The sequence below is a fragment of the Triturus cristatus genome, chromosome 5_2, assembly GCF_964204655.1.
Source record: "Triturus cristatus chromosome 5_2, aTriCri1.1, whole genome shotgun sequence".
Classification (NCBI taxonomy): domain Eukaryota; kingdom Metazoa; phylum Chordata; class Amphibia; order Caudata; family Salamandridae; genus Triturus; species Triturus cristatus.
In genome coordinates, this window is record NC_140588.1 from 366,055,671 (window position 1) to 366,073,135 (window position 17,465).

The 17,465-nt window shown below is 42.5% G+C and overlaps 1 protein-coding gene across 9 annotated transcripts in view; it reads left to right on the top strand.

Annotated features, from left to right (window-relative positions):
* FARS2 (phenylalanyl-tRNA synthetase 2, mitochondrial) overlaps nt 1-17,465 on the top strand; it is a 1,670,666-nt gene that overhangs the window by 226,178 nt on the left and 1,427,023 nt on the right. The window contains exon 1 of one of the 9 annotated variants that reach the window (XM_085607203.1): nt 878-897. The exons of the other annotated variants lie outside the window; for them this stretch is intronic. Coding sequence (XP_085463329.1) covers nt 894-897 — 4 coding nt within the window. The 5' untranslated portion in view covers nt 878-893. Of the gene's footprint in view, nt 1-877; nt 898-17,465 lie in introns of those variants that run through there. 9 annotated transcript variants of the gene reach the window in all.

Sequence of the window (17,465 nt, forward strand, 5' to 3'; positions counted from 1 at the left end):
CGCAGTTCACATAGTGCTACGCGTATCTCGCATAGTGCAAACTACGCCCAGGGTTATTTAGTACCCTTCAGTATATAGGGCTCTTGCGGATATATGCCATCCTTCAGATGGTGAAATTTACTATTAGACTTACCTTATTGCCATCCTTTTTGGGTAATCTTTTTGGAGATAACGCCATGAATGAAGAAAGAGAATCACCCACTTTTAATAGAGTTAGTTGACGTTGCAGACTGAACAGTGTGTAAGAGTATACAATTCTGGTTGATGGAAATCAAAATCACCCTAAACTGTGACTTTAAGTTAACTTTAATGCAAACTATACGATCTCAGGATCCCCTTATTGAAATGCCATCCCCCAATCAGGCAAGCGTACTTATTTGAAGAATATTTTTTTTTTTTAACCCCCTTGGAGTCTGGTCTTTATTTCTCTTGTCCATCCAAAATACTAGTACCTTATTTCTGTTGATGTTTTTCATAAATCCTTATTATGGTAAAAAAACGGAGTTTATCCAATCTGTTGTTCCACAATTGTTGAGTCATCTATATATTTCTCTCAGCTTCCACCAGAGAGCCCTCAAACACCTTTGGAGGACCAGTGACTGATCTGAGATTAGTATCAATGTTTACCAAAGATGACTGTAACTTATCATTGGATTCTTCCGGAAACGTAATACTGTCACAACTTTCTCTCTGCATTTCAATGACCAATGTGAACAACTGAGAACAGGGATGATGTTTGATTTGTGATGCTCTTCTACATTGCCATCTGTTTTTTTTTTGTTAGGCTTAACTTGGAATGGGCGACAGAGGTCAATGAGATGGGAAGTGGCACAAGAATCTGAATGAAAGCGTAATTCCCCCAGAATGATTGAAAAGTGCTTCAAGTTAAATCGATGGGTAAAGCAGATGGATCTAAGGCATTTTTCTTTTTTCTTTTGTGACTGAGATAGGTGATTCCCACAATTTCCCACGCCAACTTTATATTTCTTTAACGCTTTGCTTTTCCCTAATTATTTTGTCATTGAGTTACACCATAATTATGCAAGACTGTCCTTATGTTGGACAAAAGGGCCTCAGTTTGGAACACCCACAAATTTTCAGATGTTTGGGTCATGGCTGCCACATCCAGACTTCTGCTTCCCTCTGTATGGCAACTGCACTGTTTGTGTTTCACTCAGCTCTGGTGTTACTCTTGGACTGTTTCACGCTTCTCCTGCTTCGGCCCTGCATTCTTCTCCTTCTATTTGCCAGGCATCCCCACAGCTCCCTGCCATCTTCTCTAGGCTTCTTAGTCCTCCCTCTAGTTTGAGATCTCCCTCCATAGTTGCAAAGCAATCCCTGGTCGCTTGGTCTGCTTGCAAAGTCTGGGCTCAGTCGTCCTTCTAAGGTCTTTTACATAGGTGAAGTTTTCTGGACTACCCATTAGATCTAGAGCTCTTACAACTGTTCCATCAAGTTATTGTTGGTTCATGAGAGATTGACATTTGATTCTGCAAGAAAGGTGGTGTGGAAGTGCATCCATGTCAGGAACTGCCCTGGAAATGGAGGCCTGTAACCGTCTGTCGCCCACTCCAGCACCCTTTAAAGAGCACACTTTATATAAATAGGTTGAACTCCATACCTACTCACTGCCTTTGGTAGGGGTTGTCATGTTTGACATCATCTTCCATTTGTAAAGTATGTAAGTTTACCACATTAAAATAAAGAAAGGTAAAAAATAAGGATCCAGCAGAACCAGATATGTGCAAGACGTGGTGAACAGCTACTCTCCTTTTGAGAATTTCAGACAGTGTAGGTATCCAAACTTACATAAACTACACAAAAAACTGAAAATAGCCACTCAGAAACCACCATGAGAAGGTTGAACCTCAATTTTAGATCATTGTGTCGATGAGTAATTTGTAGACATCAGAGTTGTAAAAATCAGAGTAGTGTCCTAATATTTTTGGGACAATGCGGTTTTGTTGCTTTTGGAACACAGAATATAGCAAACCAGCATTTTTGGTTGTACTGGGGAAGAAGAGATGAGAAATGTTTCATCTTTGTGGTGGGCGTTTTGAGGTGCTATGCAATACCAATAAAGATGTTTTAAGGAACTAGATATGATTGCTTTACAGTGAGTCGTAATGTCACCCCATGCGTTAATAATGTCTGTTGCTCATACCTTGGAATCCTAGGGTCTAGTATACTGCTAAGATTACTTTGAGGGCACCAGTGTGTTTGCTGGTAGAACAGACTATGACCGACATGGCATGACATTGGCCAATATTTGATTTTTTTTCAATTTTGTCAGGTTCGAAAGTGGTGAATGCTGTTTGCATTAAGGGTCTGGTACGTAGTGTGTTTGTTTGTGATTGGATGGTTGGTGATTGATGAGCACATTTACATGTTTAAAGACATTAATACTGTGCTACTTGATCAAATGGCAGAAGATTAATCAACAGATGTACAGATTGTGGGATCACTTCCAAGAAACCATCTCCTACAGTTTGACATCACTCAATTATTTTGTCAGAAGCCTATATCCGCAGCTATACACAACAAGCATTTGCAATGCAATAGGTCTCGCATTTATACGAGTTTGAGCTATTGGCATTGAAAATGACAATGCTTTTTATTTAAGTTTTTTTTTTTTTAAACATAAATAAAAGGCACTGTCATTTACAATGCCAGTAGCTCAAACTCGTATAAATGCGAGACCTATTGCATTGCAAATGCTTGTTATCGATTTACATTAGGAGTAAAGATGAGAATAGGAAAGATGGGGGAGGGAGCGAGGGAAAGTGGATTCAGAGAAGGGAGAGGGGACAATTGGACAGGAGAGGGGCAAGGGTAGAGGAGAGAAGCCAGGGGATGAGAGATGGGAATAAGGGGAGCGAGGAACGAGTGTGGTGGAGAGAGGGACACACACAGAGTGGAACCGAGGGGAGCAGAAACACGGAGCGGCAGGAAAGGCCCAGAAATAAAGAGTAGAAGGAGAGACACGAAGAACCAATCGGAAAACTGGAAAAGAGTGGGCGATAGAGAGCAAGAAACAGAAGGAAAGAAAGAGGAAGAAAGAGTGAAGAATGGCAGAGAGGACCACGAGCGGGGAGGGGGGGGGGGCTGGGTGGAGGGTGTTGTAGAGAGAGGCAGACAGAATTAAGAAATCGAGTGCCAGGCATATCCCGCCTAAAGCGCCTAGAAATGCCTGCAGGGGGTACATCAAGTACCATCCCTGCTGCTCACACTCGATTATCAAGGCGCAATTGGTAGCATTCCCTCTGGTTCTTTCACTAAAATGGGAATAAGGAGTCCAACCTAAACACTTTATTTCTGAGACGGGTCAACGGTTGTGTGCTAAATGTCACAATGTGGTATTTTATTGCAGAGTACTTTGTGTGAGGTGCAGACTGCAGCACAACAGAGTGTGTCTGAAAACAAATTTAACGGACTAGTTCGGATTTTACAGACACAGACGCCGTACCGAGGAGTCCGACTACCTATAAAAATGTTTATCAGATTAACAGAGGTGCGTGTTTAAAGTACACTCTGGCGTTTAGCAAAAGGCCAAAGGTTATACGAGACAGCTGAGTAGAATGTGCACATGGAACCTTTGTTGTTAGGAGTTATGCTATTGGAGCAATATGCGATGTGTAATAGAATCTAAACTTCTGATTTATGTTGGGAAATCTATAAATAAAGGTTTAAAAAAAAAATGAGGGGGATGTGATGAGCCCCGTCTAGGAGGGGGGTGACGCCCCATTAACAGCGGCTCGAGAGCTGCACTGAACATGGGCACATAAGAGGAGGCAGCAGGGCTTGGTCTGGAGTCTGCATGAATGTGAACTCATGGAAAGGAATGCCTATCAACCGCCACCATAGCACCGCCCCACATGCAAACTGCCACCACAGGACTATAGCTGTGAGACATGAGGGGCTGCCCAGCCACAGCTGCACCCCGGAAGCACACTTGAGGTCAGGGAAGGAATGCTGGATTCAAAACTTGGCTGCCTGGCAAAGATTGCTTGTTTTTAACCACGGGAGAATTAAGCGGCTTGTACAGAATCACAAGATGGCGAGTCGGGCCGGGATTCAAACCCGAGTCCCCATTTCCAAATTTACCAATTCAAGCCATTAGGCCACACCAAGACACCTTTGTATTTAGCAAAGAAGGTGAAAAACATGGATGCAGGGCTCTAAAGTGAATGAATCGAGATAATTTGTAAACAAGCCCGGCTTTGAAAGTGGTGCGGACGCGAGCGCCCGCCGCAGCGAAAGTGAAAGCACATATGTTTTAAATTAACGCAGACACAGCGGGGGAGGGGCGGAAGAGCGTTGAGAGAGCACTGAAAGCTTGGGATGGGGAAACCACGACATTCAGCGGCGCTAACTGGGTTCTGATAAAAACATTAGGCACCTCCAGTCATTCTTTTATTTAAAACAAAAAAAAAGGACCGGTTTTAACAGAGCGTTTGCAGGATTCATCAGAGTGTGAGTGATACTGATAGGCACCCAGCTGGTACCTGGGTCTGAGCAGCGTGGTAAGGTGGGAAACTGGAGGGGATGAGATTGTAAAAGGTAAGAAATACCATATTCACTAGTACAAGATATTTCACTTTGAAGGACACAACACAAGTGGGGGTTTAATGCGCCTTCGTCATGTTTGGCGTTGACATAAGTTGCGGAGACATATTTGTTGGTCTTCCACTGAATGTAAATACTTGTGCGCTGTCTCACACACAGAGAACTTGACACACCCACATGGATGGCACTCGATGGCGCACTGCTTCTGCTGCACTGCTCCTGCTGCTCAGACTAGAGCGGGTCTGCCTGCGGAATACTGCCCTGTAGTTCTGATGCTGAAACCCCTCCCCCCGCTCTCCAGGACTCCAGATTGCAGCGTTTTATGGCTGCGCTGTGATTCACTGAAGGAATGGTTGCGCCCCTATAACATTTATGCCCCCCTTTAATCGTGCCCACTGAATGTATTCGAGCATTAATTGCAGCCTTTGAGTGGGTGGTCTCCAGTTAACATTCACGCGAGGCCTCGTTTTACACGAGTCATCCTTTGACGGCAGGTCAGAAGTTCAAATCTCCCCGTGCAGATGGTTATGAAAAGGAGATGGCGGCTAGGTGGGCATTGTTAGAAGACATGTCTGCATGCCTAGCGACACGTACTAAGCGTGTTCACAGGCCTGTGCACTGTTAACACTCACACACGCAGGCACGCGCATGCACCGCCTGGCACTGATGCACCTGGAGATTACCGGGAAATTATCTTTTTAAATGCACGAACATTGTATTAATATTGATGTTAAATTTTTATATAGCGCTTTTCACCCAAAAACAACAGCGTCTGTGGCATTTTATACGAGAATATTGTTTTTAGAGTGAGGAATCCCCCTGTAAACTAACAGGAACTCTTGAGTGCATTTATAATATCAGTGAAGCTCGTGAGACGCCGCCTGAGCCTCGAGCTCGGGTCCACTGGTGGCACGCAGCTCACAATATGACAACTGGCAGTGTTTGGTTAAAGGAGGCCGCAAATGTTGGGCTAGGGGGACAGCTGGAGAGGGGTCTGTCAGTGAAGGACACACACGTATCTAGCCCAGATATTCACTCGGACAATAGAGGCAAGAACGCGTCGCCCTGACACACACTGTGTTTACCTAGGAAGGCGGCAGAGGGGTTGGCACACAGGGAGTAGCTGCAAGTTGTGATGACAGATTGCCGGTGGGTATTTCTGCACGCCGGTTTGACAAATGCCTCGCTGAAGCCCCTGTGCCAAGGCCGAGCAGCTATGTCTACAGACTTTGTCACAGCCATTTGTGAGGACTCTGCGCACATTCCGAGTGCGGCTCCTCGGTAGACAAGCATTGGCCGCACGCGCGCCTCGCGCTTAAAGTTGAAAAACAAAACAAGCCCGGCAGAGCGTGGCGCGTGCGCGCTTGGGGGCGGGGGAGCGGACCCTTTGAAGTGCTCCCAAAAGGCGGATTGCATGGCGGCACGATGCACGTGATTGTGTGCGTGCTAGCCATGCAATCCGCTTTTTGGGAGCACTTTTCAAACCCGCTTTCTATAGTCTCGTTTTGCGATCGCTTATGCGATAGCAAGGTCGAGACCTAAAAAGCTCTCTTTTTTGTAGTTTTCTGTTTTCTGAAGTTTTTTTGAGTTTCACCAGTTAATACATAATTATCTTCTAAACATGAGGAGAAAGTTCCTCTACTCTTCTCTCTATAACACTCTTGCACCTGTGCCAACTGTGAGCAAGCAGTGAAAGTAAGAAGGCCAGACAGTGTCTTAGTGTGTTCTAATAGAACCCTGGACGTGGGTTCCTCATTCCTTTCCATCCTCCTTGATCAATATCCCCAAGGAGACCCATCTGATTATCAGGCCTTTTAGGTATTATCAATTAGGCTTCAATACTTGTGTCAAGCCTCCTGCCCGCACTCCTGTCGTCGTCCATATGACCGCTTTGGAGTGATCAATTCACCTCCCCTTTATCCAAGCCATAGCCACTGGAATGGGATGAGACCACCGTGACCTGCACAGGGCGTGGTCCTTTCTCTTTGCCCTTTCTCTTTACTCTTTCTCTTTACTCTTTCTCTTTACTGCCACCTATTTGAACAAGGGAGTGCTGCTTTGCAATTTATAAAGGGTTTACTGTGCACACTTGTACAAGAGAGGCTGCTGTTGGGCTTCACTGTGTACAAGTTAGGTGGTAGAGTGTTATTGTATTTATATAGTACTTACTATCCCTAATGAGGCGTTGAAGTGCTTTTCGGCGAGTAACACGCTACTCCGGAATCCAAAGTGGATTCATGGTGGACTAGTATTGGGAATATAAGTTGTGAATTGGAGCCTTGGACATGTGAGTCTGTTAGTTGGGCTGATTAGGATAAAAGAGGGATAGAAGAGGGAAGAATCTAGGAGGTTTTATTTGGGAGTTCGTGATAATATAAGAGGTTTGGGATGAGTCAAAGAAGGGATAGTGGAGGCAAGAGTCTAGAAAGGGTTGTTTGAGGGATCATATGAGTAGAATGAGATTTGGTATGAGTCAAAGAGTGGAGGTAGACCATATATTGAAAGAGGTATAAGATGAGACATAGAGTAGTGTGTTGGAGAAAGTTGAAGTTTTTTTTCTACAATGGAAGTAAAGTGATCAATATATAGATACATAAGTACATAAAAAGGTAGATATGTATGTATATGGAAAATAATAAAGAGATATAAAGTTGTGTTATGTAAAGTCCCATATGTACATGTATGGATAAATATTTAGAAACTCAGACTTTCAAGAGTTGTTGTACATAAAGCTAATTTGTTTATTTTTATTTTATATATTTATTATTATTAGTATTATTATTGGTATATTTGATTTTTTTATTTATTGATACTGATTTTAATTTTTCCAATATTTCAATAGTGAAGTACATATAGATACAATTGTTATGATCATGTTTACACGTTGTGATGGCTATAATAAAATAAAAGAGAGGCGCATAAGATTATAATCAAATAACTTCTATGCAAAGTGTGCAGTGACCTTTGTACATTTGAAGCATACAATTATATACATGTATACATACCATAATTACTATCTTTTTTTAAACCATGCATAATATATATATATATATATATATATATATATATATATATATATATATGTGTGTGTGTGTGTGTGTGTGTACAAAGGAATGCACATATCTAAATACATACATATAATCATATTATACATGTTTACGTACACAAGCATATGCTGTACTTTTGTGTTTTGAGTATGGTGGTCATGTAAGAAAGAGCAAACTCTTGAGTAGTCTTCTGAAGATAAGATAGTTATTCGTGGATCTTATGTCTGTGGTAATGAATTCCATAGTTTGGCTGCTGGAACTGAGAAAGTTGTAATACCTATGTTTTTTTCACTTTTATGTTGGGCTTTTGAGGTGGGGTGTCAATTTGGAGCGGAGGTTCCTTTGTTTTATGTATTTGTTGATTTTATTCCTCATAAAAAGATGTCCTGTTCCATGTATTGCTTTGTGGGTGATTCAAAGCAGCTTGAAGGTGGATCATCTGGGAACCAGTAACCAATGTGCGGACCTCAAGGCAGGGAAAATGTGGACTTGCTGCTTTAGATGGAGAAGTAGTCGGCGGCTGAGGAGGAGACATTACGGGAGGAGGAGGTGAGAGGGGTCCGCAAACACCCAATATCTATGGAATGGGCCATGCTATTATATCAGTTCAAGCAGCTAACCCCGGGGGCAGATCCAACAGACAGCCCACCCGCATTGTCAGCCCTACACTAGCAGTCGCAGACCCCACCCAACCAATCTTTCGAAATACCGGCCGCATGAACTCCACACAAATACCAGCATCAGGTGTGATATCGTGGCTTCAGGTCGCATCGACTATGTTAGGCAACCGTGAGTCACAATGGTGCCTTCCCATACGACGGTCCATACGCTCGCTAGCGATTCTGGAGAGGTTCTTCCATGCCCGTTCCCTAGGTTCTGCCCCGTTCCACCCCAGTTCCTGTGCCAGGTCTGGAACCTGAGATAATTGGGTACACACATCACGATATATCTGTAAGTTGTTTAAGCTCTCACTTGATGTATCACCAGTATATACAGATATTATGTACCACCATGGAATGTACAATCTAACTTCACTGTTCGAAAACTGTGTATGATATACGATGTGTGAACTATGAAAATGGCAATAAAAATATTTTAAAAAAAAATAGATGGAGAAGTAGTCTGGCAGCAGAGTTCTGAATTTGTTGTGGTGTTTTCAGAGTTGATAAAGATGATTCGTGGTAGAGGCCATTGGCATAATCAAGTTCAGACAGTACAACAGAGATAGTAATTTGGACCTTGTGTAGAAATCCTAGGTGGAGGAAGACGCGTCGCAGAGTTTTCTAAGTAATGAAGCTTGATCTTGCTAACTTATCTACTTGGGTATTCATTGATAGCTTCAAGTTCATGATAATTCCAAGGTTTTTTTAGTTCTTTGAATACTTTAAGAGGTGTTCCCAGATAATAAGGCCAGGCGTGAAGTGGGTCATAATTTTTCCATTTGCTACATGAGCATTTCAGTTCTGGAAGCATTCAGTTTGAGAAGACTCCATGTCATTCACTGATCAATGGCTTGGATGCAACTGAAGATTTTTGAGTTTCCAATGTCTTTGGGACTTTCCAGTTTAAGCCATAAGGCACCAATGTCACCCTTTTACTGCTGCCAAGCAGTGTTCACAAGCAGTGTTTCCTAAACTTGGATGGTCCTCTCAAATTCTTAGGCTTAAATTGGATTTAATTAGATTTTTTATTGTGACTAGGGTTGTCATTTAACTTTAATTGGATGAATACAGAGCTGGACCCCAAAGGTCTATCTTTCCCTGTTTAGTTTTCTGATTCCTCCATTACCTAGCAGGCCACCCTGCATCCCTGGCACTCCCACAACAGATTGCCCGACACACTATAGTGCTCAGCAACATTTAGGAGCATTTCCATATCTCCTTCACCCACGCTCTCTCTGTCTTCTCTTCCCTTACACTCTCTTGCCCACATGCATTTTTACTGTGCTTTATCATACTTTGTTTTACAGAAACTGGGCACCACTTGTGAAGTGTTTTGCTGAATTGCCAGTTGTTGTATAGACATACAATATATGGTTTTAAAGTTTTACATAATGCAAACTTGCGCTAAAGGCATTAGAGTGCTTCACGAAAGTACCGGATTGCCTACACATGTTATCCCATTTTTGGGCACTGGGAGTTAGGTATTTAGCCCAGAATCACAGGATGTTAACTCTAGGCTGGAACTAAACATGGTTCCCCAGTTTCAAGGTCGGCATGTATGGCAGTTAGGCCACATCTCCCAATAGGAACTACCTTCCGACCTTCTCTCCTTCTGTGACCTCAAGACATCCAAATGTATTCAAGCACTGGGCGTCGATTCACGTCACAAGGTGTGCTGAACAATGTTTCAAGTTCACTCTTTCTTCAGCAGTATTACATCACCCAACAACAGAACAAGGCCCAACTGCAAACACTTTTCTCAAGCAGCAATATCACTGAATGAAAGCAGGTGTGACAAATGGATGTCCAACTGCTTCAATAGAATAAAGTACCTTAATGTAATATGATGCTGCTGCTAATATACATCGAAAACATAGCAGGAGTGATAAAAAAAGCAAGGTTGCAATCTTAACAAGTGTTTTGGAAATGGCCGTAAAAACTCAAATAATGTCTACAATAAACAGAAAGAAGTGTTTTTTGGCTCTACAGACTTATGAATGGCCAAAGTATAACTAAAGTTACTAAATGAATTGTTCCACAACAATTCAAGCATGGGTGCAGTAAGTTAGGGGTGGGCGACATTGGCATAATTTGATTCTGCTGAATTACATTAAAATTCTGAGCAGAATTAATAATTCTGCCCAGGCCTACACTAAATTTGTGATAGCATTGCTATTTTTGGAGTCTTGCTGCCACGTTAACTTGGGAGCAACAGAGCGCTTAACGTAAATGAAACAGTCAATTCTGTGTTGGAGCTGGGAATTGAATCCCTATCCTGCAATGGTGAGGTGTATAGAAGAGAGATGAAGAACCTTCTTCTCACAAAACTGCAGGGGCATTAGGAAAATGTGACATGTGGAGGGTTACTGTACCAGACCCTGCACACACAGCTGGAGACCGCTTAGCTCCAGATGTTTTTAGTGGCATTTAAGATTGAATGATTTTCTGTTACACAAGTTGCATCTTAATTCATACAGGAGTATATGGTTAAATGGAATTTAAACTCCCCTCAAAGTGGTAGAGCTATTTTTAAAATTGTTATATCTGATCATAGTTTCCAATCAAATACAAATGATTAATAAAGAAATAACAGTCCTAACATTTGCAGTTACCTCATTCATGACTTATCATCATATATTTCACAAGTGACATAATCATGTCAGTCACTTTGTGGTTACATTTGTGCTCAGGATTTGCATTTGTTTTCTTCATTTCTAGTCTAGTAATATCTTGTCTGTTATTGTTGCATTGGCTTCCGATATATTTGTGTTCTGCCTCAAAATCTGAGGCATGGATTGTTACTGCATTGTAGGCAATGTGCAGGTCTTGAAGATGATGCAAGACTACGGGGGTAGCCATGGTAGCCCCTAATTATCATATTTTTTTCACTTCTGTTCATATGTGTAATAATGTGTAGAATACTCTTCAATGTCAGCATGGCATTGAGAACCAAGGTTAAGAGGGCTTGTTTGAATCCAGGTAGCATTGGACGTGTGCTTGAACAGTGGCTCTAAAATCCACCTCACGGAGGTAAAGATTGAGTCTGCATAGATGTGAATGTTATACCAATCTTTATATGTTTTTGTGTTTTAAAGGAGTGGTCCTTAGGGGATTTGTATGGTTCCTAATTCACAGTGAGTTGTGGTATGAATCTATCAGTTTTTTATTTAGTAGTGCCATTGCTTGATCAAGGCTTGTGTTTCAGTGTTAGTAATGTGGTCTAGTTGAGTTGAGCTGGAGGCAGACACTCAACATACGTTCTTCGATGATGAGTGGGCAATGTTTGATGTGGTTAATATCTCCAAGCACGTTTTTGTAAAGCTAGAAGATCACATTAGAGACCGTGGATCCCTGTGAGACTCTGCAGGTCGCTGCAGCTACTTGGATTTGAAGGTGCCCTTCTGGAGTGTTGGTTTCAATTGGCTAGATGGGTAGGAATAGGATCAAACGAAGAGTGTAAACCCCAAGATACTGAACCGGTTGGCAGACCTCCCAGCGCCACTGGTGAGAGTTGTCGGAACCTGGGCTGATGCTTTTAATAGTTGGCCAACAGACTCTGGTCTCTGCAGGTGTTGTGAGTGGAATGAGTTCCCCGAGAGGCATGGCACTTGTCAGTGTGCCTAGTGCTAATTCCCGCTGGCAAGGGCCAGTGCTGAAGAGTGCTTTTTAGTACATCATGTTGGAGCAAATTGAGAGAAGCAAGTTTTTTTTCCAGCTTCTCGAGTGCAAGAAGAAGGATATGGTGTAGGAGGGTAATGACAGTTCAGCTGTTTTAAATTAAGTGGGTCGACAAAGAGAGAAAATTACAGCTGTGAGAGAATCCGAAAAAACTAGATAAAACTAAAATAAAATGTAAGTAGCAGTGGAATCCCAACTGGAACATATGAAGAAGTGAGTAAAAGTTATGGAAGCAAAGACTTCGGCGATGGATTCAAAGACTCAAAAGTCTTGGAGATGGGTAGACAAGCTAGACAAAGAGATTTATGATGAAGTGCCTTTCTGCGGCAAAGAGTCCAATGGAATTTTGGCTCATATGAAACATTGAAAAATCTAAAGCATGCATAAAATATGAGAGTTCTGACTGTTGCTGCTGTCTCCCCTGATGGTACTGTAATGGAGTTGATGCAGTTACTATTTCTGAAGCAGATGGCTCTTCCTGGCTGTGCCAAGACTGATTTGGTTACGAAATTCTACCGGTTTCTCCTCTCCATCCTTTGCGGCACTTCAAGTGTGAAAGATGACTGTACTATTATTGTGACTCTTAGGGATCCAGATTTACTGAGGGACGCAGCGAGGCTTATCTGGAGTTATATGTGGCTATAAATGAGGACCAGGTAAAACTGGGTGTTAGGTGTTGCTCTGGTATCCAGCTTGTTTGAGAGTGGTGCAGAAAGTGAAACCCCCTGTGTTTTCTCACGCTGAATCATCACACTCTTTCCTGTAGGGCATCAAACCTGATGGCAATGCAGCAGACATGATATAGAGGTGAGAGTCTCTTTGTGTGATAACATTGCTCGACCCTCTTGCTCGATTGTAAAATTGAGAGTATGGAGGGACCACTGTGCTTTGTGACTACACAAGTGCTCAACAGATATGCACTTCTACAACCTGCCCATGTCGCTTTTGGTGCACCCCCAACTTACCTTTTGCTCGGCCTCCTACTCTCCTTCTTGTTTATCCTTGACATTGCTTTCCCCAAGTAATGCGACACATTACGAGTACTGTTTTGTGCATATTGTATACTACTATACTAACAAATGGTGCTAACTATTGTTTTTCATGCAAGTGCAGACGTGTACCACATGAGTCTTATTTTACTGTTGGTTTACGCGACAGACCCAATTTGGGCCGTTTGTTGATTTAAACATAAACCAATAGTACTGTAGCATAGCACACTACTCCTGCAGTGTAACGCCAACTAATTTTAGCATTGCACAGCCACAGTCCATTTTCATTGTTACTCTAGCCTCGTGTACAAATAATGAATGTCAGTATGTCATAATGTATCTACAGTGTACTTTAAGAAGACGCAAATATGTGCAACCCCACCAGCAAACCGAAGTGGTCAGCAATCACTCACTAGCCCTATGTTAGTGTAATTGCAGAGGGGAATTTGCACCTCTTACCCCACCCGGCCACACTGTTTTCTAACTGCTTGCAACACCATAGCAAAAACAAGCAAGTACCAGTTAGAGAAATGCTCAGACAGACCCAAATCTATCATCAGTTTTACACAGAAATGTTAATACAGTTGCCCTTGGCTTGAAACTTGCTGCCCCCGTCGGACTTTAGAGGCTCAGGAAATATGTACGTTTTCCACAATCAGGTTATCCTAGCATAGCGAGGAAGCAGAGCAGTGCATCTGTGGTCAGGTAGGAAGGACTGGATGAGGTAAGCAGTCATGCCTGAGACAGAGTTCAGAATGAATGATAGTGACTGCTGTATTTCTGCAAGCACTCAGAGATAAATGGAATACAGATATAGGAAGGGAGTTAACAGATAAGGAATGGGGTATAATACTTGAACACCCGAGGAAAGTATCATGCAATCCGAAATTTTAATTTATCCAGTTGATGATATTACACCGTGCATACTTGACCCTGCACAGATTAAGTAAAATGTTCCCAGACACAACTGACGCATGTCCAAGATGTCAGGGGACCACAGCAGGATTATTACATATGATATGGACCTGTCCCAGACTGAGACTCTATTGGTCAACAATAACTACCATGCTAAATATGGTGGCTCCAGAACGTAAGGAGATTTCGCTAGAACGATACATACTAGGACTCAGTCCTCAGTCCAAAAGTGGAAATTCCACATATAGATTTGTTAATTTGGCACTGATACTAGCAAAGCGAACAATAACCATGAGATGGAAGGCGAGGACAGCACAAGCAGCGTCGGACTGGTATAATGAGATGGTTAGATGGGGCAGAGCGGAAAGCAAAGAGTTACAAAGAGAGGAAAATAGAGGTCTGCGGAAAAAACCTATTTCAATGGAGTGGAATGTGATGTTAGAAGAGCTTATAGCAAATAAGAAGCCTATAGCTTAAAGTATTTGAATAATCCAGTGCGAGGCATGGAGATGTATTGGGCAGGTTGCACAACAACAGAGGTTGTGAAAGACATGTAAAACAGTCAACTCTACCTGTAGACAAAGTGATGGTTGTAAAATAACCAGATAAAGGGAGGACACACAAATAAGGTGTTATAACAATTGACTCATAGTTCGTCTGAGTGCGCAGGGTGGAGGGAGGGGGGAGTTATGTTTATTGTAATGTTTGATATTAAAACAGAATGGCTTAATGTACCATACAGTGAAGTTGCACCAAGATAGCTGTATTCCAGATATGTACATGGACATCAGAAAACAGGTCACAAATGTAATGTGGAAAGGTACAACCCTGCACTATTGTATAAAAAGTATCGTAATAGGTACTGATAACCAATAGCTAATGTTAAATAATCGACCTTGGGCCTGTATGTATATATACCTGTATAACAGCAACTTTATAGAACGGAAACTTAATGAAATTTGTTGTAAAAAAAATAAATTGTGACTGCTGTATTTAATTAGCGCATTCTCAAACGAGAGTGACTTATGTGATTGAGTATGCGAGGAGTAGAACTATCCATAGGTTTAGTTGCCTTTCGGGAAGTACTTTGAAAATGACTGGGTCTCTTCCTGGTGCATGGACTTAGAAGTTCCTGATGAAAAATAGTGAGGTGTCATGCAGATGGTAATTGGGTTAGTGTACACTTGAGTGTGTTTGTGAGTGAGTGATCGGAGTTAATTGGGCTAAAAAGGGTGGCACAGGTTATATTTAAGTTGATATTAAAGTCACAGAAGACCATGAGGGGAGTAGCAGAGGTTGGTCATTTCAGGGGTGTAGTCGTGGTCTCCAGAGAAACCATCTGCAATGCTGTAGGGGTCTTATAACATGACATGAAATGTAAGCAAAAAGAACAGATGATGGACGGAATGCTGATCAAATCAAAGATTCATCCCGGTCGCAGATCTGGGTTTAATCCATCAATTTTTTTGCTCACCACGCCACCCCAGTTTGAACCCAGCCATATGTAAATCTGTCTTGACCCTGCTCCCCATGGGAACAGTCCAGACCAAACTTCCTGGCCAGGTCGTTATGCCACTAGAGTCAAGCTATCCTGGCTGATGAGGGGTGATACCCCGAAACCGGTCTCAGAAGGCTTGTTTCTGGTCCAGTGAGGTCCTGGCTTGGCAGTTCGATCTGGACAGTTCCCATGAGGAGCAGGGTCAAGACTGATTTGCATGTGGCTGGGTCCAAACTGGGGTGGCATGGTGAGTAAAAAAAGATGGATTTAACCCAGATCTCTTGACTGGGGGTGAATGTTAGATTTGTTCCACATTCTGTTCATCATTTGTGTGTCTTTTGATTAAATTTAAGCAGAGCATGCACGGTGATGGAGATGTTTTCAGTAGAGGTGGGCAGGCGTCATAGATGTAGAAGATGTAAACGCTACACTGAGGTAGTAAATGTATGTGGTGGCATTGTCGGTATAATAGGAACAATGTATCAGTATTTCTTTGTCCTGAAATTTTACTACCTGAGTTTTTACAGTTTTTGTGCAGTAAAATAAAGGCAATCTGATCTAAACGTTCTCTCCAAATCTATACAGAGACGTGCATTTGTTATGCACAAAAGATTGGTAGGTTTTGATGGTTAAAATCAGAGGTTTTGGTTTCAGTGCTCGCACTGCTGTATTATTAATATGTGCAATCCGTACCAACACTTGGAGGCCTGGCCGCTTAGAAGTGTCTGGCGTAGTGAGAGAAATGACAGTATCACACTTCCCCCGCACACTGAGCAATTTACAGTCTGATCACATTTCATAGCAGCAGACTGCAATCAAACCTCTGCAGAGAGGAAGTACCTGTGATCAAGGCGGTCCTTTGCAATTCAACGCATACTTCTAGAAAAACTGCATCTCCTGATGAAATGCAATGGGCAGTGTCTAGACATACCGCAGTGTGCATGCCCAAGACCATGAGACCGAGAGAAATGGACCTTCCATGGAGGGAAATGATGACTCATGGAGAGAGGAAGCCAAACACATCTTTGCTTTCGCTTCATATCGTTTGAAATGTGAGCACTTTTTTTGCTAAATAAAATCTGTTTTATAGAAAAGCACACTGGGAATTGTGTTCAAGTCAAGAATTATAATTGCAGGAAAACATAACGGTCATTCATTCTTGTCAACTGGAGTCCCTTATTTGGGTCTGGCTTGAAGCTTCCTATTGTCAAATGATCTGAGCACAAGGAGGGGCATAGGTTCCGCCTGGGACAAGCAACACGCACATATATGTATTCGGCCACGTTCATCAGCTAGGAAGACAGTGGATGAATGCAACTGTCATTCATTTGTGGATTATCTCCTGTGCAAGAGAACTCTGCCATTTTACTGCTGAAGAAGTAAGACGTGTCCCTCAAATAGGGATGATTTATTCTCCTTCTGCTCTGTCATTAGTTTGGTAACAGGGTATTTGTATGTCCACAATTGCCCAATACGGTCTGTTTCTTCATGGACCGTCTGCTGGAATGCGTTTAACAGAGGGGTTTGTCCCATACCTACAGTGAGTAGAGCCGGAGCATGGGACAATCGGAGGATCTTGGTTTGGTTGGGGGGATGCATGCTAAGGCATTGGCTACTGGTGTTCTCATAATGGACAGGTTTGTTGGTCTTTGGAGACTTTACGATTGCATGGGATTAGCTGGGGAAATGCTCGCCAGTTTGTGATTGGTCGTCGTGCCCCTTAAAATGTATATGTCCTCCTCTGAGCAGCACTTTCCTGGAGCCTGTCTTTCAGCAGCACAGACTCTGTATTGCAAGCTGAACATAGATTTGGAGTAGACATTAAAGGTGGAGTTTGTTTTGGGAAGGTGCTGGAGGAAAGAAGCATGAAACAATTAATGCCATATATGTTCCGGGCCATTCTTTGCATCTTTCTCTCTTTGAAACGCCAAACGCACGGGCTGTGCAGTGTAACAGAAGAACACTTAACACAAGTTTATACATTATAACTGACTATATGGTAGGTCATGCACTGGTCTCATCAATATACCATCCTGAGGGTTGCAATACTTAAATCATGACATGAATGCACTTTTCAAGTTCTTCTGTTTAGCCTTTGTCTAAAACGAAA